Source organism: Heloderma suspectum, chromosome 2 (genome assembly GCF_057233095.1).
Source record: "Heloderma suspectum isolate Gila_16-S chromosome 2, 16-S_ref, whole genome shotgun sequence".
Classification (NCBI taxonomy): domain Eukaryota; kingdom Metazoa; phylum Chordata; class Lepidosauria; order Squamata; family Helodermatidae; genus Heloderma; species Heloderma suspectum.
Genome location: NC_139459.1, coordinates 325,822,821 through 325,850,813, shown reverse-complemented (window position 1 = coordinate 325,850,813; position 27,993 = coordinate 325,822,821). Strand labels below are relative to the sequence as shown.

Sequence of the window (27,993 nt, the reverse complement as noted above, 5' to 3'; positions counted from 1 at the left end):
TGCTAGTTGGGGTTGCCAGGTGTCCTACTTTACAGAGGACAGTCCTCTACTTGAAGGCATCCTCTGCTTGAAGGGTGGTCCAGTCCAAGTCAAGTATGAAGGGAGAACAACAGGGGCTTTGAAGTTTCCCTTCAACAGTTAGCACTTAGACCACAGCCTGAACAGGCAGGCACACAAGTAATCAGTCTTCCACACTATGGAAAGATGTACTGCATTTCTGTCCAAATTGTTATAATAATTTGATGGTCTGTCAGAGGACAGTCCTCTGTTTGAAGGTGTCCTCAGTTTGAAGGGCTGTCCAGTCCAAGTCAGGTTTAAGGATAAAGAACCTTAAGAGTGGAAAATAGGTGCCTTGCACTTGCCCATCCACCATTAGCATGTGGACTGAAGACTGAGCAGACACACAGGTCACCTGGGCAAAGTCTTTCCTGCTAGGGTGAGTTGTATTGTTTTTTATTTAAATTATATTAATGGTTTCTAAATTTGCAGCTATACATATAAATTAGCATGTGTAAGCTTTATGCAAGTTGGCATCCTCTTTTGTCCTTTTGAGGGCAGGGAACGCATGCCCTCCTTTTTGGTAACGTGTAGCTGGCCATCCTAGGGCCATTTGCGTCATCTCACAAGGTGGGCCCGCAGCTGCAGCAGCTGCAACCACAGTTGATAGAGTTGGACTAAATGGGGACGGCTCTGCTCAACAATCATATATATGGAAGGCCTCAAAGAAACAGGATAACATCCCAGAGGCTAGATCTCGGAGCTGATTTAAAGACTGAAGCTCGCCTGTTGCATTACAAATTGAGGTTCAGAGAGAACCGTAACAAAAGGTTGGAGTTTATATTGGTGAAGGGGAAACATAACCTTGTGTTCTGAGTTAGTGAAACTGGTGTGTTCTTTATGTCTTTAATCACCTACCTGTTTACAAGAAAAACTATTTATTTTTGTTATTATAGCCTGGAGGACCAAAAGGAGAGAAGAGCCCTGTTTGGGCATTCTGTTCCCCCATGTGCTAGCTCCACCCCCTCCGTTCCCATCCTTGTTGCCCTTGAGTTTGAGGGTGAATGTCTGGAAGATTAGGCATCTAAAACACATGGAGAGCTCTGCGAGTGCAGTAGGTTGCCATCTACAGGCATTCATGTGCCAGCGCATCCAGCATAACGGCAATGGCAGGGATGAAGCTAGCACTTTTGTCCCCATTCTCCCTCATGTAAGGGCTACAGAGTTGTAAGACTGGAGCTATGGCCAGGAGGAGGTTAAAGGAGCTATTAGTACTGCTGAAGTCTCCCTTAATAGCCAGCAGCTAAGATTCCAGCCACATTTTGACCTGTTTTGCACATAACAGCAAGCCACCATGGTAGAATTTCCCCACGGTGCTTGCCGGTCAACATTTTGAAAATTCAAGCCAGAGCAGGGGTGTGCCATAGGTTGTTGTTAAATATTTACCCAGTGTGGGTGGGTTGCTGGTGTGGTTAACAAGCCACCAAAAAACTAGGGCTGTGCACTGCCTCGTTACGACGTCTGAATAACAAGGCGAAGCGAACTGTTTTGGAGCAAAAGCCTCGTGATATGAGGTGGTTCAGAGCAGTACTGAGGCTCCCTGGGGCGAAGTGTCCCACGAAGCGCCTCCTCCGCCTCATATATTCAGAACTCTACTGAATGCCACGGCAGTCCAGACGGGCCGTCTCCAAAATGGATCAACTTCTCAATGCTCACATGGAGGGGCAGGAGGGAGGGAGGAGGAAGGCAAGTGGATGCAAGCACAGGAGGAGGAAGGAGTGTGCTTTGGCAAATAGGAACCCTCAGCCAGAACCGACACTAGCAGTCTCCAATCAGAGAGAGCGTTGGAGGAAGGGGGTATATATACTTCGGCGAAAGGCTGCGTTCGGTCATTGTGCTGGCTGTGTCTTTGGGAGAGAGGGCTGGTGTGGGTAGATGATCATTCGTGTGTGTGCACACGCATGCATTCCTAGGAGTTGTTCCTTCAATTTATTCAATTTTGATTGCCATTAGGCTTTCCTCAGAATTTAAATTAAAAGGAAACAGCTTGGTTGTACCGGGAGCGTTCCCTTCCCTCGCCCCTTGATCGTCTGTCCCCATTGGGACAGTGTCTTTTGCAGCACCTCTTCCAGCCGTTTTCTCCTATATCTTTGTACCTCCAACTCGTTCGTTATTTGTATTTGATTAGATTCATCTCTCCATATTTTTTCAAACTAACATAGCTTTCCCTTGCAAGTTGCTGCCATGCTCCCCCTCCCGCACCATTCCTGTGTTTGTTTATCTCAGTTTTGGACTCTGGAAAAGGCTGCATTTGTTGTGTAACGTCGAGCCTTACTTCTGCTTTCTCCATTCTATTTTCTTGACATTTTTGTCAGTCAACTGTGTCTCTGTTAGATTTTTACAAACCCACTCTTATTTAGAATTTTAAAAGCAAACATTGACTTCTGGGCATGTTCCTCCCCCCACCCTTTTTAAGTCATATTCAAGCATTCAGTTTTTTCTTTCTTTCTAAATCCTTAAAGAAAGACATATTATAGCAGCCTATGTGTGAAGTGTTTGTCCCCCCACCCCTGTGCTGAAGTGAGCCATCTGTGTCTTCTCTGTGTTGATCCTCCCAAAACAGAATTTAAAGGTGTGTTTTTTTTTAAGGGTTTGATTTGGCTGTTACCTAATCGCCTGCGCTATCGCCCTGTATTTCTTGAAGCTATCCTGCCTTCTATAAAAGAACATGAAATATAAAAATACATTAAAGACACCCGTCATTTGCTTAGGCAGTTCTGCTTTTCTTTAGCTCTTGCGTGTCTGTGTCCGTGTATGTGTGAGTGCTAGGTTGCAGTTCCACCAACACTATACATCCAAATTTCAAGGCAGTGTTGAAAAAGCATGAGACACATTGTATTTATATTAATTACCTTCTTATTCCATTAACAGTCCACTGTGTGGCAAAGCAATTCAGATGCAAAACATAAGAGGCATCTTTGGGGTGTTGGCAGGGGCAGAGGTGGGGAGAAGTTACAGCTCTTTGCTCTGGGACTTTTCCTGGAAAAAATCAAATTTCACCTGCGCCTAGCACACAAGCTGGTGGGCCAAACTGCGCCCTGGAGGGGGGCTGGGAGAAGCCAAGGTCATGTGTGTGTGTGTGTGTGTGTGTGTGTGTGGAAACAGGGAGAAGTTACAGCTCTTTGCTTTCAGCGTGTCTGTGGAAAACACCAGATTTCAACTCCACCTAGCACAAAAACTGCTGGGCTAAACTGTCTGAAATTTTGCAGGTGGCCTCCTCTGCAGGGGCGTGGAGAGGTCCCCAAATTTTATGCCTGAATCATAAAACCTAAAAAAGTTATGACCATTTGTGTTTTCCCATGCAAGTCAATCGGAAAATGCACAAAACGGGCGATCCGGATATCCGAATCTCGCTTTGGATTCAGATCTGAGTCAGATTGGGAGGGATCTGAATTGGTCCGAGGCGGATCGGGGTTGCTTTGGATGATCCGAAGCAGCATCCAAAGTGGATTGGGGGGTCCGTGCACAGCCCTACCAAAAACCCATGGCCTGTTTTAGGGTTATGGGTGGCTTGTTATCCACCGCAACAGTCCACCTTCACCAGGTTTGCACATAACGACAAGCTCATCACTGTGGCTTGAATTTTCAAAATGGTGGCTGAAAAGCCCTGCAGGGAAATTCACCCACGGTGGTGTTTCTTTACATGCGAACACATTCATTTTGTTAGGGGGACAATTAATTAATTGTACTTTTAAACTGCTCTACACCCTGTACAATACCTTAAAAACATGCAATAGAAACAATAAAACAATGAATAAAAACAGCACACCATAAAATCAAGATAAAACCTGCAGCGGTGTAAAAACCACTCCAGCACATAAAACCAAAGGAAAACCAGCAGCAATAAAAGTGCAGTGATCTGAAAGCACTAAAAACTGTTCTTAAAATTCCTTGGAGAATAAAAATGTCTTCACCTGGTGCTAAAAAAAAAACCATAACGTAGGCACCAGGTGAGCCTCTCTGAGAGGGCATTTCACAGATGGCATGCCACCACTGAAAAGTCCTCTCTCTTGTGCCTCGCCTCTTTTGGTGGGGACACCTGGAGAAGGGCCTCGGGCAATGATCTTCTTGTCCACGTAGGTAAATATGGGAGGAGACACTCCTTCAGGTACAAGTAAATGTCCAGAGATGGCTGGTGAAAATGGCTCATCCCTATTCCCCCTCCACCTCCAGCTAGAGGGAGGGGGAAAGCTAGCTGTTGAGTGGGAAATGACAGATTGCAGGTTTTGAGTGAGGCAAAGAGACTTGAATTTGGGGGTTTTGCAAGCTCAGGGAAAGATTATCCTTGGGGACCTGCCTCTCACTGAAGCCCTGACATGCAACAGTGGATTTGACCGTCTGTTGGAGTGCTTGATCTGTGCTTCCCCTTGTGCATAACCTGTATGTTTTCAAATAAACTCAAAACACCATAAGCCTCCAGTGACTCCTTCCAAAGAAAACTAAACCTGGGTAAGCACTGTACTGCGCCCCTGGAACTTCTCAATGCTCAGAGAAGTGGGCCAAGTATAACACTGTGTTGGGTGTGTGTGTGTGTGTGTGTGTGTGTGTGTGTGTCTGTCTGTCTGAATGAGAGAGAGTGCCTAAGCCATGCCAAGCCAAGAATCCACACCATAGTTTGAGCTTCAGGAGAGACAACAGGCTGCTCAATACAGCTTTGTAAATTCATACATTCACTCCTCTCTCCATGATGCAGCAGCGTCTTGAAGCAGAGCAATGGCCCTAACTGTGGTTTGTCAATGGTTTGTAAATTCAGGAGCTCCTGCAAGCACCAGCCGGGTGTACTTCACTCCCGCTTCTCGTTCCCCACTGCAGGAGTTCCTGCAAGTGCCAGCCAAGTAAGCAGCTGCTACTCCCCCAGGGGAATCCCCTTGTTATCTCCAATCAGGGATAATGATTAGAGGATTCCTCTCCCCATCTCCTCCCGAAGCCCTCAGTAGCTTTCAAAACATGGAGTGGGGCCCAAAGGAGCCCAAACCTCTGCAGGCCAAATGGGAAACTCCATGGGCTCAATTAGGCCTGCGGGCCGGAGGTTCCCTACCCCTGCTCTGTCTGGAGGATCCTAGGGACTAAAATGGAGTCTTCCACCAGCAGAACCATGTGTGTTCCAACAAGAAGCTTCAGCCCATTTCACATGAGAAAAGGGCAAGAGCAGTGTAGGGCCAGTAGACCTTCAACTATGTCTTTCATTTGAATGGCTTATCTCACTGATTTCATAGAGGCTGCAAACTTTGATTCTCTAACAGTAGGTTCCCCCATCTGGCAATCCTGGATTAAGTAAACAGCTAACAGATTAAACTGTGTGTGTGCGCGTGCGCATGTGTATGTGTGTGCGTACACACACGTTTTCTTTCACAGCTACAAATACACTAGGGAGTAACACTTTGCTGAGGGGATCCTGGTGGGATTTAGAACTACTTTTCTCTTCAGCACAATTAAATGTGTTCAAAGAAATTCTCCTAATTATGTTTTCCAAGGAATGGATATATCAGAAGACTACTTTAGTTTTGGTAGCAGACTTCAGCATGAAGGTGAAGATTTATAATGATACTGGGATTAAATCCTATGGGCCTATTGGGTTCCCCAAGCACAACAGAAATAACAGCAAAACTCTCTTATTAAGAGATAATGTGACACCCTTCAAGTTCCTGTGGTGTATGGAATACTTGGTTTGGGTCACACTTTACTCAGAGCCACATTTTATAAGAAGGGTAGGGAATTCGGTGCACTCCAGATATTTATTTATTAAATTTATTAATCGCCCATCTGGTCAGTCACCCAGCCACTCTGGGTGATGTACAACAATAAAAACAGTTTATACAATAAAATTCAACATTAAAAACATCACATTTCTAAAATTACCTTAGCCCATCCCAAATGCCTGCCTGAACAACCATTTTTTTAATGCATGGCAGAAGCTCATTAAAGAAGGGGCATGGCGGAGTTCCCTAGGGAAGGAGTTCCACAGAGTGGGGGCCACCACAGAGAAGGCCCTCTGCCTCGTCCTCACCAGCCTAGCTGTCCTGGCTGATGGGACAGAGAGAAGGCCATCCGAGGCTGATCTTGTTGAGCGGCCTATCTGGTGTTGCTGGAGGCACTCCTTGAGATAGGCTGGGCCCGAACCATAAGCCTGAGTTTTAAAGGTCAAACCCAACACCTTGAATTTGGCCTGGAAAACAACTGGTAGCCAGTGCAGCTCCTTCAACACTGGAAAGATGTGATCTCGCCAGCGGCTGCCTTTAATCAGGCGAGGCGCCGCATTCTGTACCAGCTGCAGCTTCCGAACCGTCTTCAAGGGTAACCCCATGTTGAGCACATTACAGTAGTCTAAATGAGAGGAGACCAGGGCATGTACTACCGATGGGAGCAGATGGTCGGGAAGGTAGGGGCGCAGCCGCTGTATTAGATGGAGTTGGTACAGCGCTGTCCAGCTCACAGCAGACACCTGAGCCTCCATGGACAGCTGGGAGTCTAAGATGACCCCCAAGCTGCGGACCTGGTCTTTCAAGGGTGGCCATACCCCATTCAACACCAGGTCAACATCCCCCAACCTCCTCTTGTCTCCCACCAAAAGTACCTCGGTCTTGTCAGGGTTCAGCTTCAGCTTGTTCCTCCCCATCCAGCCACTCACCGTCTCAAGATTCTACGGCCAACCTTGGTGAAGATTTGAAGGAGAGGTAGAGCTGCGTGTCTTCCGCATACTGATGACACCACACCCCAAACCTCCTGATGATAGCCCCCAGCGGCTTCACATAGATATTAAATAGCATCGGGGAGAGGATGGAACCCTGTGGCACCCCACAAGTGAGCGGCCACGGGTCCGAAACCTCCTCTCCCAGTGCTACCCTCTGGTACCTGCCGGAGAGAAAGGACCGGAACCACCGTAATACGGTGCCTCCAATGCCCAACCCCTCTGGGCGGTCCAGGAGGATACCGTGGTCAACAGTATCAAAAGCCGCTGAGAGGTCGAGGAGAACAAGGAAGGAGCATTCACCCCTATCCAGAGCCCTCCTCATATCGTCCACCAAGGCGACCAAGGCCGTTTCTGTCCCATGCCCAAGCCTGAAGCCTGACTGAAATGGATCTAGATAATTGGCTTCTTCCAAGCGTGCCTTCAACTGCATCGCCACTACCCACTCAATCACCTTGCCCAAAAAAGCAGATTCGAGACTGGGCGAAAGTTGTTCAGAACTTGGGGTTCCAAGGAGAGCTTTTTTAAAAGTGGTCTTATCACTGCCTCCTTGAGGGCTGATGGCATCACTCCCACCTCAAGGGAGGCGTTCACCACCGCCTTGATCCCCTCACCCAGCCTCTCTCTGCAGCTCATAATGAGCCAAGATGGGCAAGGATCAAGTAAGCAGATGGTCGGCCTTACAGATGAAAGCACCTTGTCCACTTCATCAGAAGGAAGAAGCTGGAACCGATCCCACCAAACCGGTGTGCCACAGACCGCCTCCTGCTCACTAACTGTATCCACAGCACATGGAATAACACTCCTAATCCGATCAATTTTATCTACAAAGTGCCTTGCCAAGGCTTCACAGGAGGCCTTAGAATGCTCCAGCGGTTTCGGAGCAACTGGACCAACCAGGCTCCAGACAACTTGGAACAGCCTCCTGGGACAGCACTCTGCAGACGTGATACAGGCAGCATAATATTCCTTTTTTGCTGCCTTCACTGCCACATGATAGGCTGAAGATACAGCTCTAGCCCATGTCTGATCGCCTTTGGATAGAGACTTCCTCCACCGGCGCTCTAGCCGTCTCACCTCCTGTTTCAGAGCTCGTAACTGCGGATTGAACCATGGTGCAGTCCGAGCCCTGTTCAGGGGGAGAGGGTGTTTCAGAGCCACCCGATCCAATGCCCCAGTGACTGCAGCATTCCAGCCACCCACCAGGGTCTCGACTAAGTGGCCGTTGGCATGCTCCAGAGAATCCCCAAGCACGTTCAGGAATCCATTCGGGTCCATAAGACGCCTGGGGCGGACCATTTTAATGGGTCCTCCACCCCTGCGGAGGGGTTGTGGAACCGAGAAGTCCAACGTCACCAGATAGTGATCTGACCATGACAAGGGGGTGGTGGATATACCCCGACTTCCAGATCACTCCCCGCTTCTCCAGAAACAAACACAAGGTCTAGTGCATGACCGGCTACATGGGTGGGCCCAGTTGGAGTATGGTGCAGCTCCCAGGAAGCCATGGTTTCCATGAAGTCCCGAGGTGCCCCTATGAGGACGGCCCCCAAATGTACACTGAAGTCCCCCAACACCAACAAGTTAGGGGACTGCATACACACATCAGAGACCACCTCAAGCACCTCGGCCAGGGAGTCAGTCGTTCAGCAGGGTGGATGGTATACGAGCAGAATCCCCAGACTGCCCTTCAGGCCCAACCTCCAGTACATGCACTCAGCAACCTTGGTCTCCCGGAGAGGGGGTCTGGTGAAGACCAAGGACTCTCGATAGATAACAGCCACTCCCCCTCCCCAATCCCCAGCCCTCAGCTGCTGTGCATATGAAAATCCAGCTGGACACATGGCTGCAAGAGTTGGAACAGCAGCCTCAGCCAGCCAGGTCTCCGTAATACATGCCAGGTCTGCACCCTCATCCAGGATCATGTCATGGATGAGGGAGGTTTTCTGGGTAACAGACCTGGCACTGCAGAGCAGTAAACGAAGGCCAGAAGATGGAGTCACGCCTCCCGCAGCCATCCTTTGGCTCTGGACAGGCCCAGAGCAGGGGACAGATACTACACATCTCTCCCTTGTTCCCCTTGCCTGGCCTGGCCTGCCCCTAGCGCTCCGCCAGCACCTGCCGCCCAGCCAAGGTATGTTCTGGCCCCCAACACTCCCCCCACTGCCTCCATCAGGCACATGCCCCCTCGCTCCTGCCTATCAGGCAGACTCCCCCCAAAATTTAAAAACAATTTAAAAATCCCCTTTAAAAATACTGCCAGGCAGGAGTCCACGGTGGGGGGGGGGCAGCAGCAACACACCTCTTCCCCAGTGATGGCTTCTCCTGCAGGCCCTGGCTCTCCCAGGCCACCTCAGGCAGCCAGCTTATGTAGCCCCTCCAGGAAGGGGCAGGTGGAACAGTCAGCACAGCTGGTTCAGTGCCTGGGGGCCTGGTCCTGCAGGGACTGGCGGTCCACCAGGCAGAAGTCCAGGGGGAGGACTGGTGCTGGTGATGGATATTTAGACTCCAACTCCTATCAGCCTCAGCCAGCATTGTCAGGGATTATGGGAGTTGCAGTCCAAAACATCTGGAGGGCAACAGGTTGCCTCCTGCTGTTTTACGCACTGGGGGAAGGCAGTTACACAAGGCAAATCAATGCTTTATCTTCTTGAAAGTGGCTGACAGCCAGGTTCTAGGTACTAACCCCTGAGTGTTTATTCCCACAAAAGGAAGGAGAGTAAGCGATTTCTCTTGATCACTTTGAATGCAAGTGTTTACTGCTTGTTCAAAAACACACAAGACGTTGACCTTTACGAGACACAATAGTGTGTGGCTCTGTTGGAGTCCTACAACTGCAGTGCAAAGCTGTAAAAAAAACCTGGCGCTGCCTCCTTTCCTTTCTGTTCAATTTTGTATTCTTCTTTTCATTTGCTATGCTGCTTTGAGAGCTCAGCAAAGCAATATATCTGGGGAAACTATGAGTCAGAAAGCATGACTTACAGAGCCTCCAGGAAACAAAAAGGGGAGAGGCCAGTCTGCGGGGGGCTCTGCCTGTAGCTTTAAGAGCTTTAAGGCAGGGAGACAGTGGCATCTCCTGCCTAGAGCGGCTACTTACACTTCACTCCCAAAAAAGAACATATTCATCGCCAAAAAAGAGGGCACAGATGTGCATAACAGTTGCATGTGCCAATTTATGTGTGTAGTCGCAAATTTAGAAATAATGACCATAATGTAAATAGAAATACAATACATCTCACCACAGCATGGAAGACTGACCAGCTGACCCATGTGCCTGCCTGTTCAGTCTGCTGTCCAGGAGCTAACTGTAGATGGGCAACTTCAAGGTCCTTCCTATCCCTTCTTAGGGTTCTTTATCTACAAATGAAGATAAAGCCTTTCAAAAAGAGTATGCCTTCAAACAAAGGACTTGGCCTCTGTAAAATAGGACACATGGCAAACCTATTCCTGTATCACTGTCTCACCTTTTATAGCAGGAGTGGGAAACCTGTGGCCCTCCAAATGTTGGACTACAGATCCCATCATCCCTGACTGGGGCTGATGGGAGCTCAACAACATCTGGAGGGCTACAGGTTCACAGAATCATAAGAAGCACATAGAATCCCCACCCCTAATTTTGTAGCTAGCAAGATTCTAGTCTATTTCCATTCCTCAGAAGCAGGAGAGCATGGCAGGTGAATGGATGGAGGCCTGTAGAAGATGGAGACCCTACAGATGCCAGCATATATTTACAAGGGGGGAGGAATTCTTCCCATAAGCAGACCAATAGGGCCTGCCAGCTGTTTCAAACTATGCACAATTTTCATCTCCTCTCTCTCTCTCTCTCTCTCTCTCCCCCCCCCCTTGCCATCCTTTTCTTTTAATGAGCTGCTTTTACTTCTGTCACTATCTGCATTTGTAGCTGAATGGCACTGAGAAACTGCAAAGTGCTATACCAACATTAATTAAGCCTTGCAACAGGATGACTATTATTAAACCCATTTCACAAATAAGATAGTTTTAACTGAAGACTCAATTTAAAAGGCCGGGATTCTTTTATTTATGGTATTTCAAGCCTTTCGGGCAAATAGATTTCAAATTTTAATTACTGTTTGTGTTTGTTCTTGCTGACTGCTATTAGCTCCCAACAATCTACTTGGCCATAGTTTCTTAGCCCACTTTAATCAAAACATTCCAAAGCTGCTTACTTATAACAAAACTTTGTCCAACATTATGGTCTGTTCAAATCCATGATCTTCTTGAAAGACCACAAACTGGATTTTGAATCCTTGCCAATCCTAATGAAAGGCATTAATTCACTAACTCTGTGATAATTATTCTCCTGGAACAACAGAGCTACCCTATTTTTTCTTCTTTGGGCTTCAGTTAACTGTCTTAGGGTTATATGCATGTTTAGACAGAAAAAAGTCCTCTGCCTGAGACCTTGGAGAATCACTGCATGAACTACCAGGCCCTGTTTGAACATCACAACAACCCTGGTTTTTTTAAAAAAAACACCCTGATTTGCGGTGAACAAAGCAGGAGTGAGAAAGCAGACTGGTTCGCACACTGCTTCATCGCTCCCACTGGGGCTAAACAACTCAGGGATATTCCATCCCAGGGATGTTAAGCATGATATGCAAACTGGGAATTCTGGGTTGTTGGGGGAGAGACAACCCAGAGTTGGAACCCATGACTGTTTCTTTCCAAACAACGCAGAATCCCTGGTTCGCACACCATACTTAACAACCCAGGGATGGAGCATCCCTGAGCTATTTAGCTCTTCCTACTTGCAGCGGGAGTGATTAGGTAGCAGGAACCAGCATGCTCTCTTGCTCCTGCTTTGTTCACAACAACCCAGGGTTAAAAACAAACAAAACTGGGTTGTTGTGACGTGTGAATCTCGTCATAGTCTGACCTAATACCCTGGGATGACTTGCTGGAGGACTGCATAAAGATTGCCTATAGTTCCACAGTTAACATGTATTCCATCTCTGAAGATCTTACTGCTCTTGCTACATTTGAATGTATCTCCTAAAGCTGTCAATCTCATATGTATGCTTAATTAGATATATGGACTACTTATATTAGCGTATATATTTGAAAATGAAGTGTCAAATCCTTCTTTTTCCCTCTTTTTCTTTTCTTTTTTAAATTAAGGGTGATGTAAATGATTATTGTGTATGGATAAGTTTTATGACTTAAGTTTTAAGACGGGAAAAGGTCAGTTTACATTCCAATTCCAAAGAAGGGCAACGCCAAAGAGTGTTCAAACTACTGCACAATTGCGCTCATTTCACATGCCAGCAAGGTGATGCTCAAAATCCTACAAGCTAGGCTTCAGCAGTATGTGAACCGAGAACTACCGGAAGTACAAGCTGGGTTCCGAAGAGGCAGAGGAACTAGAGATCAAATCACCAACATTCGTTGGATCATAGAGAAAGCAGGAGAATTCCAGAAAAGCGTCTATTTCTGCTTCATTGACAATGCTAAAGCCTTGGATTGTGTGGATCACAACAAACTCTGGCAAATTCTTAAAGTGATGGGAGTACCAGACCACCTTACCTGTCTCCTGAGAAACTTGTACGAGGGTCAAGAAGCAACAGTAAGAATCAGACATGGAACAACCGATTGGTTCAAACTTGGGAAAGGAGTACGACAAGGCTGCATATTGTCGCCCTGCTTATTTAACTTATATGCAGAGTACATCATGAGAAACGCCGGGTTGGATGGATCACAGGTCGGAATTAAGATTACTGGAAGAATTATCAACAACCTCAGATACAAAGATGATACCACCCTAATGGCAGAAAGCGAAGAAGATCTGAAGAGCCTCTTGCTGAGGGTGAAGGAGGAGAGTGCAAAAGCTGGTTTGAAACTCAACATTAAAAAAACTAAGATCATGGCCTCTGTCCCCATCACTTCCTGGCATATAGAAGGGGAAGAAATGGAAGCAGTGACAGAGTTTACTTTCTTGGGCTCCAAGATCACCGCAGATGGTGACTGTAGCCATGAAATTAAAAGACGCTTGCTCCTGGGAAGGAAAGCTATGGCAAACCTAGACAGCATAGTAAGAAGCAGAGACATCACCTTGCCGACAAAGGTCTGCCTAATCAAAGCTATGGTTTTCCCAGTAGTAACATATGGCTGTGAGAGCTGGACTATAAGGAAGGCTGAGCGCCGAAGAATTGATGCTTTCGAACTGTGGTGCTGGAGAAGACTCTTACGAGTCCCCTGGACTGCAAGGAGGTCAAATCAGTCCATCCTAGAGGAAATCAACCCTGAGTGCTCATTGGAAGGACAGATACTGAAGCTGAAGCTCAAATATTCTGGCCACCGAAGGCGAAGAGGAAACTCTCTGGGAAAGACCCTGATGCTGGGAAAGACTGAAGGCAAAAGGAGAAGGGGACGGCAGAGGATGAGATGGCTAGATAGCATCACCGTTGCAATGAATATGGACTTGAGCACGCTCCGGGAGAGAGCGCAGGACAGGAAGGCCTGGCGTGCTATGGTCCATGGGATCACGAAGAGTCGGACACGACTGAACGACTGAACAACAACAGAAGTTTTATGACATGCTTTTCTTTCTCCTTTTTAAAATCTCTTTTGTAGTTGTTTTTCCCCATTTTTGTTTTTTGTTCGTTACTGTTATATTTGCAATTTTTAAAAAAGGTATACCATCTCTAATGTAGCTTTATAATAGCTCGAATGAATTTAGAGCGATGGCCAATCATTTTACTCAAGACTTTGGCTGGATCTACACTTACCGCCTTTTTTCGCTTGCAATGCGGTTTCACTGCCCGCCTTTCACACTACGCAGTACCCGCCTTGAATTGGAACCGGAATTTCCCACTTCCATGCTCCCGCTTTCAATACCCTAATGTCCCGGTATTTCCCCTTAATGTGCTGTGATTTTCCGCCTTCGCTACTATATCCAGTTGTAGTCCCCACCCCTGCCTGTCCATATATGGCAGTGTTTGTATTTCCCTCCTGTCCAATCACAGCTCTCAACGACCCCATGTCTTCTTCCGGCTACTGATTGCATAGCTTCCTCAGCAGCCCCTGATTCCTCAACAACAAGCAAAGGGCTGGATGTGCGTGCGCTTGTCTGATCTTGGAAGCTAAATGGGGTCGGCCCCGGTCAGTAGTTGGATGGGTGACCGACTGGGAATCAGGCTTCCTGCACTGAGCAGAGGGTTATTCTATCCCTTCAAATGAGATTAAGTTTTACCCCCTCCTATCCAACCTAGACAGCATAGTAAGAAGCAGAGACATCACCTTGCCAACAAAGGTCCGTATAATCAAAGCTATGGTTTTCCCAGTAGTAATGTATGGCTGTGAGAGCTGGACTATAAGGAAGGCTGAGCGCCGAAGAATTGATGCTTTCGAACTGTGGTGCTGGAGAAGACTCTTACGAGTCCCCTGGACTGCAAGGAGGTCAAATCAGTCCATCCTAAAGGAAATCAACCCTGACTGCTCATTGGAAGGACAGATAATGAAGCTGAAGCTCCAATATTTTGGCCACCTAATGCGAAGAGAAAACTCTCTGGAAAAGACCCTGATGCTGGGAAAGACTGAAGGCAAAAGGAGAAGGGGACGGCAGAGGATGAGATGGCTAGATAGCATCACGGATGCAATGAATATGAACTTGAGCACGCTCCGGGAGAGAGCGCAGGACAGGAAGGCCTGGCGTGCTATGGTCCATGGGGTCACGAAGAGTCGGACACGACTGAACGACTGAACAACAACAACAAATCCCCCACTCGGGATGGTTTTTTTTTAAATTAAGGCATTATCCTTGCAGAATCGGGGCTTCTCCGCGATGTTTTTTTTTTCAGGCATGATCTTCGAAGCTTGGAAGTTGTGAATAGTTCAAAATAGTTCAAATTGAGGGCTGGGATAAGCTCTTTGAAAAGGAAATGAAGAATGAAACTCTTTCATGATACTGAAAATAATTAGTTACACAAGTGGGGCCAGTAGGGACCAGTCTTAATTAAAAACTTCCTTCAGGCGTCTGCAGCATGGAAGCTCCCACAGGATTGGGTAGATCACGAAAAATAAAAATTTGCAAACTGTAAGTGGACATGCATGGGTTTCTGCCCTACAGTATCTGAATTAATTACCTCAGTGCTTACAGTATAAATAAAGTATGCTAAGCTATCACATTGAAGGGGAAAATGCAGGGGTGTCTCCTTTTATATCTCTAGTTTTTGTATTCACAATGTTTTTCTTAGTAAATCTAAAACTGAGACACAGACACTAACCTGTCTCAGCAAGGATTTGTTTGGACAAAATGAATGTAACGTCCACTCCAGCGCTGCAATTAGAATATTGTTACAAAAGCAAAAAGCATTACCTTTGCTACGCTGGTGCGTTTTTTACTAAATATTTTGAATTTATTCTCCATCATAAAGTGTTAAATTGTTGCATGGAGCACCGTATAAAATTTACAAGCATTGCCCAGGATTCAGCAGAATAAAAATATTCAATGTATACTGAGTAATTAAATCTGAGTTGCATGCACAGATAATACGATATGAAAAATTTAAACATCCAGCCAAATCTAATCTCTAAATAAAAGAAGAGGCGGCGTGGCATAGGGAATACTTGAAGGAAGTCATAGAATCATAGAATAGTAGGGTTGGAAGGGGCCTACAAGGCTACAACTGTTCTAATATCTGACACTCTGGCAACTCATGAATAGCTTTTGTCGCACCCAACTCGTGAGTAGCGTATGCAGGCTATTTTAAGAGACAGGAGGTCTAGACCAGCTTTCTTCAACCTTCCCCAATGGCCATACTGGCTGGGAATTATGGGAGTTGTAGTCCAACATTGGGAGGGCACCAGGTTGGGGAGCCAAGGCAATACCATACCAATACAGTCACATCCACAATGCTCTGTGATGCCACCTACTGTGGAAAGGCTTGATACAGTACAGTAGAGGACAAGGAATGTGTCTGTGTCCACCTACTACTGTTATCAAGCCCAACCCACAAAACTGTGAACATTGCCATGTTCCATATTGTGAGCCTTGTTAGAATAACATGAACAAGCCTATGGCACTGGATAAAACCCGGACCAGAGATAGGGGTAGGTATGGTTGGGCACCTACCCAGTGACAAGAGCCCCCTGGGGTTGCGCCACCCACTGACAAGAGCACCCTGGAGTTTCTCCTCCCCTTCACCATTGCAACCTGCTTGTTCAGGTGCCTCTTGTGCTGGCCCGGACAACAGCTGCGGTGAGGAGAAGGAGCAGTAGGAGCAACTGCTTCCTTGCTCACGGGCTCTCTGCTTCTCAAGCAAGCGAAGAGGAGCAAGAGCAAGAGCAGGCGGTGACAATGGTGGTGAGAAGGTGGACTCACTGAGGGTGGACACCCACTGAAGGTGTCTTGCCCAAGGGCCCTCAAAAGCCTGGAGATGGTGCTGGAGAACATAACCAACCTAGTTTCCCCTAGCTCTCATGCCTCAGAGCCACTTGTCTTCCCTCAGTGGCCCAGTGCAGTGACGCTTCCACATCCCACTGGTATTGGCTGTAATGTATGTTGGTTTTCTCTTTCAAATTCATCTGTACATTAATAACACTCATACATAGCACCAAAGAGGCTCAAATGGGGGAGGGGGTGGTGCTACCACAGTGGGGGTGGGGGGGTTGTACGTTGCAAAGTTTCATTTATTTACGGGGTAATTCATAGATTAAAACATTGGGGGAAGTTAGGGAAACCTGGGGCTCTTTGTTATTTCACTTTTAAAGGTCATGATTTTGTGTGGGAAGCAATGAAAATAAAAGATAAGTATCTTCCATGTGGATTAACAAACATGATTTCTGTGTCAATATTAATTAGCAGCAAGCTATTAAAATATTGCACTGATTTGCTTCTATTTAAATGTAAATCTCACCACATTTTGTGCATTAAGATTATTTCCATTGGCACTGGCAGAAACATTAATTAAGACTTATAGGTGTCATTTTCTAACATAAAGCTATCCATTAAAAAAAGGGGGGGGGATGCCACTGTGTAGTTGCTGGGGGGAAGGGGGAAAGAATGGGGAAGAAAACTGAACTATTGGGAAATTTCCTGAATCATTTTTCAGCTATAAATGTGCATTTAATCAGTGGAAGGGAAAACCTTCACATTTTCATCGAAGGGATCATGTCTACAACAACTGGAGAATTCTAATAAAAGCTAAAATACCTGTCCAAGCAAGCACTACCATGATTATTATCAGCAATCACAGCTAGGTTTTGTATATTCTGTAGCATTTATTTATTTTTTATTTTATTCACAACATTTATATACTGCTCCACATCTAAACAGATTCTAGAGCAGTGAACAATAAAAGATAATAGGAATAAAACACTATATAAAAAGTGTTTTGAAAAAACAGAATACCAATAAAAAGTGTAAAAGGTCATTCAGGGAAGGGTTGTTGAAATAAAAATGTCTTCAGCAGGTGCTGGAAACAAAACGATGTTGGTGCCTGCCTGATATCCAGAGGCAGGGAGTTCCACAGAGAGGGAGCTACCACACTGAAGGCTCTACACTGGGTGGATTCCAACCAGACTGTAGGTCTATCCGGAACCACCAAGAGCATGCCCTCTGATGACCTCAGTGACTGGGCAGGATGGTAAGGGAGAAGGCGCTCTCTCAGGTATCCTGGTCCCAAGTTCTTTAAGGCTTAATACACTAGTAACAAAACCTTAAACCTGACCCGGTAGCGAATAAGCAGCCAGAGCAGTTCCCTCATCAAAAGAGTAACATGCCAAAAAGGGACAGCTCCTAACATACAGCCAAGATGCTGCATTCTGCACTAGCTGCAGCTTCCAGACTAACCTTAAGGGCAGCCCCACATACAGCAAGTTGTAGCAGTCCAGTCTTGACATTACTAGCACCTGTACCACTGTAGCCAAGCCAATAGTAGTAGAAGTTAGCAATAGTAACAATAATAAGTTTTGTAGCAAGATAACCCAAATTCTGCCTCCCCACCTATTTTGAATTCGGCAGCTGACCTGTTCAGATGCTTTTATTCTGCTGTTTTTGTCATTGTTTTTATTTGTTTGTTTTAAAATTTGTTTGTTTTTAAAAACTCTGTGCATGGCTTTGGGATTTAATGAAAAGCAGTATTATGTCTAACCACAAGGAGGTTGGAAGCTTTCATTTCCACTTTTAAAGCAATGAGTACTGCTTGATACATTCAAATTCAGGGGGTTTCTTGTTAGTTTAAGCCAGAGGTGGGCAATGTTTGGCCCTCCAGATGTTGTTGGACTGCAACCCCCATGAGCCCTCACCATGAGCTATGCTGGCTAGGGCTGATGAGAGTAGCAGTCCAACAACATTTGGAAGGCCACAAGTTGCCTGCCCTGGTTTAAACTACGGTTTGTTCAAAGAAGCCAGATTTAGACCATAGCTCATGGGTTCCCACCATGGTGCCCAGAGACACCCTAAAAATGTAATCCCCCCCCCCCGTTCTTTAATGTACATACATGCATTTGTATGAAATGCATACAACTTTCTAGCAATTATACAGAGGCTTCAACAAAAGTGGCCTAGATATCCAAATACTGTAGGTGTCTGTTTGAAGGTACCACCTGGTCAAATACTGAAAGGGTTGTAAGGTGAGGACCCATTGCATGAGTGGTTATCCTTCCAAAGTTGTAATATCAGTCTTTTAGATGACAAAAGGATGCAGAGAATCCATTTACTCTGAGCATTTGTTAATTTCGATGAAGCAGGTAAATAATTTAAAGGGGAGTGTACATCAGTGAATATTAAAGCCTGTTCCGGTACAAAATTTATCTGTGTAATAACCTCCCCCCACCACCAAAAAGCAACTAATACCAATACATATGTTTAAAAGAAGCATTAGCTGTATTGCACCACCAGCAATTAGTTGAATTAGACCTTATTAAAGAAACGTTGTGGTGTCCAATAGACACAAAACCAAAGTTTTTGCTGAATAAAAGCCCAAGATCCATAGACGTGACAGGTAGACATCAAAGCCGCAATCCGCTGATTAGGTGTTTTGTGGTGGTGCCTACAGAACTTTCTCAAATTCTCAGATGTGCCACGGGTCCAAAAAGGTTGGGGACCCCTGCTGTAGTTTATCATCCTGGTTGATCTCAAATCATAGTTTTAAATAACTAAAGATTCCTCAGTTTGAATGTAATGGGGAACTCTGGAAGCACACGCTTCCAAAGTTTTAAAGCACACGCTTTAAAAGTGGAAGCACACGCTTCCATTCTTCTCCTTGTGGACATGCAAAAGGAGGAGAGGGGTGCCAATGGTTTAGCATTATGTGTGAAATGGTCCACAGGGAGATGAATGAGAGCCAGGGTGGTGCAGTGGCTAGAGTATTGGACTGGGACTTGGGAGATCCAGGTTCTAGTCCCCACTCGGCCATGAAGCTCACTGGGTGACTTTGGGTCTGTCACTGACTCTCAGCCTAACAACCTAACAGGGTGGTTGTGAGGATAAAATGGAGAGGAGGAAGATCATGTAAGCCACATTGGGTTCCTTGCAAGAGGAAAAAAGGCAGGATATGCATGTAATAATAAATAATAAACAAATACATGTTTGCCACATTTTCACTTTTCTCACTAACCACAAAATCCTATAGTCCAGGAGTGGGCAAAGGGGGCTGCATTGCACACATCCCCACGGTCGTTTTTGCAGCCTGCCACCAAAATTGCCACTGCATCTGCTGTGGCAAAAGCCATAAAAGCTGTGACTTTGCAAGCCAATAAGGGGTGTGGGGAGCACCCACCTTGCTTGCAAGCGGAACAGTGCTCCCAGAAACCTCTGGAAGATACTCACCTCCGCTTTAGTGTGACTAAATAGCTCTGTTCCTTGTGCTCTAAAGGCTGCAAGTATTTTACAACTTGTCCACAATTTTTTTTAAGAAGTGGCAAATGTATCCCATGCCATAGCAAGGGGAAAAAAAATATGTTCAGAACTTTTTAAAAAGCTCAGTATAAGGCTTTTACTGGACGGGCCCAGTCTCCACTTAGCGGGACTCACTGATAATTAAAGTACAGCAGTGACCCAAGTCTGAGGCTGTCTATTATAGTGTACTTAACATATTGGTTGATCCTGCCTTGGCTGACACAGGAAAACTCTGTCCCACCAAAAACAGGGCTATTTCTGGGTTAACAAGGAAGTTGTAACCAAATCCCTGATTCTGGCCAACTTTATAGTTGACTTTTCTGCACAAAAAGGAACGAAACATAAAACTACTAAGAAATCTTTTTAGCACCGACATGGAACAGACTCATACATAAATTAAGGAGATTAATTACACCATGATTTAGGCACCTACTCATTATCATTAACAAAGAGAAATGTGTCCAAAATTTAAAAAGGGGGAGGATTATACTTTTTTTCAGACATCGGGAATGCGAACCATCAAGGAGACAAAGAGACTCCTATCATTATTAAGCCAGCGTGACAAATGAAGCAGAAGCTGCTTACCTTCAACGCAGGAGGGCTGCGCTCTCGTTGTGCCAGCAACCTGCCCCGGGAGGCAAGAGCACTTGACAGTTTGCGACCGCTCTTCAATCCTGTTCTTGTTGCAACACCGATGCACAGCAACCACTTCACATGTCCCTTGCTTCACTTGGTGGTGGCCTAGGGATGATGGAGGTACATGCTGCTGAGTCATCAACTATGGTGACAAAGGACACACAAGACTCATTCTCTCCCTATACCAGGGGTGTTGAAAACTCTTCCAGCCCAAGGCCCAAATTCCAGTTCAGAAAAGCTCTTTGGAGGCATTTTCCAGTGTATTGTGGAAAACGTAACACATCATATTAAACTAATGCCTGGCTTGGTTTTCTTTTTCTTCTTCTTTTGCCACATGGCAACATCTTATGCCAAAGGAAGTTCTCATTTAGCATTGGTTGTTTTTTTTAAAATATATTATTATTGTGCTTTATTAAATACAGCAACATTTTACGGCGACCTAACAGGCCACTTAGAAAAGGTTTTAAAAAGCCAACAATTGTACTATCCACAAGAAAACTGTAATGAGAACTGAGTGTTTAAGGCTGCAATCCTAACCCACTTGCCTGGGAGTAAGTCCCACTGAAAATAATGAGACTTTTTCTGGGTAGACATGTATAGGTGTACACTGTAGAGAACCACACAGGTATTATGTGTTGCACATTGGTTGTGTGCTTCCAATGGATAATTAACGTCTACATGAAGAATGACTACAGTAATTAACTAGAAGGCTGTCTTTTTTTATTTACAGCGTATTAATTCCATATAAATTACTGTTACTCTTACAAAATATAGCCAAGCAATTCCTTAAAATCCATGAAAGCCTCTGTTGCTATTGTGCATCAGACAAAATACACGTTAGCCGTTAGTGACAATCTACCAGGGAGTACTGCACTGCACTACAACTTGCTGAGAAGCTTTTCTCTGAACATGTGCTCTGTGCCACTGCCAGATTTGAGAGGGCCCTGAGAAAGTGGCCTTCCAGGGCCCTTCCCACACCACACTAGCTGCCCTCCTCATCTTGCCGCTGCAGGAAGCACCTGCCTAGATCGCGGGGGATATGGCAAAGAGACAGCCCAAGCTGCTGACAGGAAGCGCAGTGAAGCTGAAGCGCTCGCCTGCTTTGGCTCCACGGTCCCTCTCAGGACCGGCTTTGACTCTCTTTGGGAAAGCTGCAGCAGCAGCAACACAAGTATCTTAAACCCAGAGCATTCCAGCAGGATGGGGCGACCCAATGGGCAGAGACTCCACTCCACTCCACTCTCCTCCCCACCTCCCCCAGGTTACCAGGCGCAGAAGGAAGGCATTCCTTTTTCTTTTAAACATGTACAGAGGGAGGTGACTGGGCGTGCTAGAAAGTGCCCGCAGTGGCGGAGGCTCCTGCCACCTTTATTGTCTCCGAATGCCTCTGGGCCCTCGCAGCGCCCTCAGCTGCCACCTGTAAAGATGTTTACTTTTAAAGAAACAAAGGAAGTCATTTGGCAGCCCTACACACCATGGGGACACAGGCCTTCTGCCCCAAAGTCTGGCCCTAGCAGTGCCACTGCATGTGCTGCTCTGTCATGTTCGGACGCAACTCAGAAAAAGGCTTTACTGAAAGCCAAGGACAGCAGCGCTGGTTTTCCAGTGACATTATCCATTGATGAATGGCACTTGCTCAGATTATGATAATGTGATTTATATAGTGCAGATTTGATGCTGATTGTATTTAAAACTACACACAAAACCCTACATGTTATCCAAAGACAAGACCAGGCATTCCCAAGGCTTTAAGTAATAGATAGAGTATTGGTACTGAGTGATCTCTCCAGTTCTTCACAATCCTCCAGAGAATCAGATATTGGAAGTGTCGAAATCTATAGTGCGGGTCCTGCTAAAGTTATGCTTTTCAAGGCAGGCAGCTGCTCTTTCCTCCTGCCATATTCCTACCCTTGCACAAGCCCAAACTTTTTTCGCGTGCACACACCTGTGGGAAAGAGAAGCACCTTTACTGTGGGAAATCCTGCTATTGCGATATAAAGAATGACCTTGATAGTTAGACTTAAAGATAGTGTGTGATTTGCCTCCACGGCACTATCCAGTCTTCATTTGTATGAAGATGCGTGCCTAAATAAAATAGGTGAAGTAACAGGGCATAATAAAACAAGCAAGGTAAAGAGAAAGAATGTATGTTAAATCCTCCACCTTCTCCTTCAATCTGTCATTCCTGCCTTACGCTATTCCATTCATTTTTCCACCTCAAATTCATGCTGCAACAGGACTGCACAAAGCTCTGCAGACCCGCAGATTGCAAAACATTTTGTACACTGAGAAGCACTGTAGAAATGGTAAATAACACTACTAAGCTCTCAGGGCTACATGATTCCCCACAGGGCAGGATTCATGTCTTTAATAGTATTCAAGAAGGGAGACATTTCTCAGGAACCTCTTACCCAACCACTCCAGCCTTATGGAAAAAAGTCACTGAAGACTTATCCCAAATTGAATCAGGCAATCTTACCAGTGTCCCCTGACGATGATGCTTTTTACCTGCCCCCACTCACCTCCACTGTTTGATTTTCAACACCTTAGGAACTATTGCATAGAGCAACCTCTCCTCCTTCGCTTTCTGATAAATATCCTATACTTCTCTCACTCCCAAAGTGTTGTCAGGTGCCTGCCCATCTTCTTTCTCTCTGTGTGTTTCTTATCCTCTTTACACTGCAGGATCTTCAGTGCATTGCTTAGATCTTATCAGTGTTTGCAAAGTACTGGGTAAATTAATAGTAAATTAATTTATTTAATTAAGAAATTAAGTAATTTCTTTTAACATATGACATTTGGTGAGCAAAAGAATGATTTGGAGAAAAATAAAATATGGTCACCAAAGCTACACAAATGTTTCTTACAGATATAATAATAATAATAATAATAACAACAACAACAACAACAACAAAAACAAAAACAGGGGAAAATGAGGCAAAGGCAGTTGAAAACAAAGATCCATAACAAAGGAAATAGGCTGCCATATAAAAACGCAAAGATGCCTCAAAGTATTTATTTATGAATTAAATGCCTGATAAAATACATTTTCTCTTGGCATTTTACAACAACACAATTCAAATCACAATAAAATCAACAATATCAATTTAATAAGTGTGCCAACACAAGCATAAACTACAGTATCGGGTATAATAATGAAAAGACAGTATCAAGTATATAATAAAAACTAATCAAAAAGATTTTAAAATACTTCCAATGCTTTAAAAGATTTTAAAAGTCTGGGAGGACAGAAAAGTCTTAGCCTGGCATTGAAAAAATAGCAGTGTGGATGCCAGGCGAGCTTCCCTTGGGACAGTATTCCAGAGCTGAAAGGCCACCACCAAAACAGCCATCACTCTTGTTGCCACTCTCCGAGCCTCAGAATGAGGGGGCACTTGAAGAAGGAAAGCTGCAGTAAGTGAAAGACCCTCCTACAAACTTCCTGTCCCAGCATTTCCTGTTCCATTAATAGATCCTGCACCTCTCCGCTTAGTTTTATTACTCATGATACAGTACATATGGGAGTAGGCATTCCATACACATGTTTTATGATATAGAAAGTCCAGCGGGGCATCCCTAATATAAGAATGGCTGGAAGAGTATCAATTTACCTCCTGATATATGTTAATAGAAGCTGGTCATAAGCTGAGCTTCCTTCTACAAAGGAAGAGATGTCATATTGAGCCAGGAATTACCAATGTTTAAAGCTGGTTTCCAATCCTGGCTTGTCTGGCCACACTTAACCATAATCCCAAGGTCAGATATTATGTGACGCTACCCCTTCCTGGTTTGCTCACGCAAAAGGCAAAGCAAACGGGCTGCTTCTACCACCATTCTGCTCATTAACATCATGGTTAATAAGCCAAGATTCCTGGCTTACCATGACATCCAAATGTGGCTGCTGTCTCAAGAGGAACCAGATACATAGATTCCCGTTCCATTCTCACCTTATATTATACATGCATTTTGTAACAATAATATTATTTAAATAGTGGGAAAGCAACGTCCTCAAGGCAATCCTGAGTTACTCCATAGGATTGCAAATCCAAAGCTAGGGTTTAAACACAGATCCAAAGCCAAACCACAGTCTCCTAGAATACAGTGCCTACAACATCCATATTTGTGATATGTGTCCGTATGTGTAATCTGTTAACTGGCATGCAGACTTAGGGTGGTGGACTGAAAACTATGCAATGGAAGATACAGTCTTCCATTTTCATACTGAATAATGTATAGAAAACATTAGATTTTATTTCATTCCTCCTGCACCCACCGCACTTTTAAACAAAATATGCTACAGCTGTGAGATGCATAATGCATTTTACAGGAAGTTGGGAAAATGTTGATCGCAGCATAAAAGTGTCTCTCACAGCCACTGTATTATGTTTATTGGCTGGCTGTGTACTTTCATGGAAGTGCCTAATATCTAAGTAATAGCAATAAAAAAGCTCAACTGGGCAACAGATGCACTGTAAATTGAGAAATAAATAAGCAGAGAAGATCACTGCATTCCATATTCCAAAAGATCAATCCCTAAAATCTCCTGATAAATATTTGCAAGCATTAATAAACAGAAGAATAAAATTTCACAGAAAATAAAATTAAATTAAGGATACTGTTACGGATGCTGGGAAGATTGTCCTTTGTTAAGCTGATATCTTGTTAATAATTGAGGATGGTGGCAATAGACGTTCTAATACCTGGGAGAGGGGAACTCTTTCCAGTTTTTGAAATGTAATACCCAGCAGAGTTTAGAAAGATGACACCATGCAGGTAGCGGGAGACCCAGGAAAAGTCTGATGCAACTTGTCCGTTGGGTTGAGAGCAGCAGTAGGCAACTTTGGGGGCTTGTGGGCATATTTTGCAGTTTGAGAAACTGGCCTGGGCACCACCACAAAGTGGCTGTGCTGAAATAAAAGCATCTCTACAAAGGTTTCTGAGCCCAACATGTGACCCAGAGGCATTCATGTGGGGGGAAAGATGATAAGTACTCACTTTGCTGAGTACTTTGATGATAAGTACTCACTCTCACTTTGCTGTGAAGCAATCCCAGCTGCCAATAAGAAACTTGGTTACATAAAAAAAAAAAAGTGGGATGGGTAAGACACCTTGGCGGGTGTCAATAAAGGTATCTGAGGGCACACTGGAGCCCACAGGTGCCCCACTGCCTATCCCTGGTTTAGAGGTTCATACAGAGGCCAGGAGTTTTATAGCAGTATATTGGCTTAAGGTGAGGCACCTTGGGATACAGCAGGAGTGGGAAACTGTGGCCCTACGGATGTTGGACTACATCCCACATCATCCTTGACCACTAGCCATGCCGGCTGGGGCTGATAGGAGCCCAATAACATCTGGAGGCCACAGATTCCCCCCCCCCCGGGGGTACAGGGACTATTGCTGACTGTTTTAATTCTGGCTTATTGTTTTGTGCAAACATGGCCAGCACGTTGTACAAATAAACTACCACTTCCAACATATGAACTGGCCTGCAGTTCATATGTTGAACTGACATGATCCTTTTGTTTATTGGTGAGCTTGCTTGTCCCATTTCTTATTTTTATGCTTTTGCAGTGGAAGCAAAGATTGCCTTGATTGCGTCTATTCTGTTCTCAGTAAGGCCTTTAAGTAGATTCGAGTAAAGCCACCGCTCTTGGTTTGCTTGCACAGGTCACTGAAAAGCTTATGGTTGGTTATGAGATGTATACACCATTTGATTGATTAACTGCTTGGACAATAGTTCTTCCCCACGCCCCACCTGCACCATACCCACCTACACATGCATTTTGCTATGAGCACAGATAGGTACTTTGATCACTGAGCACTGGGTAAATTTATGGCAGGTATTGTATGAAATCGAAACAACTCACATCGAAAGCTAAAGTGCAGATAAATAACAGCAATGTGAACACTGTGCTTCACCACAGGCCTGAATGCTGGAAGATGACAGCTACGATCTCACATAAGTCAGAGACACTTCAAAACAACTGTCCACAGAGAATAATGGGGATTTGTTTGGTTGGAGAAACTAACAAATGGAGAGCTGCAGGAGAAGTGCCAAAAAGGGGAAAGCAAGATGCCAACGGCTGGATCATTTATGTAGCGTGGCAGCAAATGACTTACTAGTTTTGAGATGGAAACCTGTAGGGAGAAGGAGAGGACGAAGGTCCAGATAAACATGGGAAAAGACAACGGGAAGGGAAAGGCAGGCTCCCAAATACAGATGGGACTACAAGAAGACATCCACCCCTATGAGCCTGCACAAATCAATGGAGTGTCTTAAAACCACTCTTGCCCCTCAAAGCCCTCGGAAACAGGAAGGTTTTCGCCATCTGGTGGAAGGCCACTAAGGAGAGGACGAGATGAGCCTCCCTCGAAAGAGAGCTCCAAAGCCTCTAACTATCATTGTAGGACTGAATTTCTCAGCTGAATAGTAGAAACTAATACTTGGCTAACAAGCCCAGCCATAATTTGCAGACCGCTGGTTGGGTTACTTTTCAGGTTCTAAGGGTCAAACTAAATGTTACTTTAAAGACAAATAAAGCAGCTACCTCTTTTTTTCCTTGCTCAAAAGTAAGCGTGCAGGACCCAATCTAAGCACATTGAGACCCTAGCATGAGAGAAGGAGGGCTGAGGTTCTGATCAGGATCGACACCCCACCACCAATGCCTGCAATTTGCATTGCCAAAGAACGATCCAGTTTGGCAACACAACTTACAAGCACAGGGACCCCAGGAACCCCGATCCAGACAGGACCTGGCAAAGCCCCCCTACCCCTGCACTAGGATCCTGATCTAGACTGGGTCCTCTGCATTTCCTTTTGAGGAAAGGGGGAAAAAAGGGAGCTGCTAGCTACACCTTTAAAGTAACCCTTCGTTTGACCGCAAGTAGTGAGCAAGTCCAGAATCAGCACAATGGCTCATCATGCTCCCCATTCATCCATGTTCAGGTTACACAAGGGCATAGCCCTGAATCTGGAGGAGTGCTCATAATCTGTCTGCTCTAGGAGCTGGTGGGCTCTCTTTCATGTGAGATCTTTGGGCAGATGTTTGGGTAGCCATCTGTCAGGGATGCTGTAGTGGCATCCTGCATCGTAGATCCTGCACTGAGCAGGGGGTGGGCCAGATTACCTCTAGGGTCCCTCCCATCCCTAGAATTCTATGAAACTTTGAACAGACAATCCCATCATTTAGCTAACAGGCTAAATGCCAATCTCAGCTACTGCCTCTATGCAAGTGCTCCATGGCAGAACATCTCACAAAGAATGAGCAGAAAAGGAGGCTGGAGTGTTTTCCTTTTCTGTGCAGTTGATACCCAATCATTTCCTGAGTAAGAAAAAGCTCCATCTCGTTTTCTGAATGGCACAGCTTACTGCAGGAGGAGGAATGAACACATGAATAGCCTCAAAGTATCTAGTAATCAGTGTGCCACAACTCAGTGAGCAGGTGCAGCAGGGAAGTAGGTATGAAAAGAAAGTTTAAAAGAGAAGATCACAGTTGCTAGAATTCTGAGTGAATTCTGTAAGATACCTGGGAGGCCATTACAGAGGGAGCTGCAGAGAGAGAAAAGGAAAAATGCTCACTAAAAATTCATTCCCAAGGGTCTCACTTATTAAAAACATCAGGAATGCAGTTTGCTAACAATTAACCTCTTAATTAACCTTGAGTGCTACATAATGGCACTCAAAATGCACATAGTAGAGGTTTGGCCATTGCATTCCAGTAAGGAAAATCCCACCTACTATGACTTCCACCCC

General features: G+C 45.2%; 1 protein-coding gene across 5 annotated transcripts in view; it reads right to left on the bottom strand.

Moving 5' to 3' along the window:
• The window catches only part of TAFA4 (TAFA chemokine like family member 4), a 181,761-nt gene that overhangs the window by 13,862 nt on the left and 139,906 nt on the right, over positions 1-27,993 (bottom strand). For all 5 annotated transcript variants that reach the window (XM_084832506.1, XM_084832507.1, XM_084832505.1 and 2 more), the window contains one exon: positions 20,190-20,345. In XM_084832506.1, the coding sequence (XP_084688632.1) occupies positions 20,190-20,345 (156 nt within the window). The remainder of the gene's footprint in view (positions 1-20,189; positions 20,346-27,993) is intronic.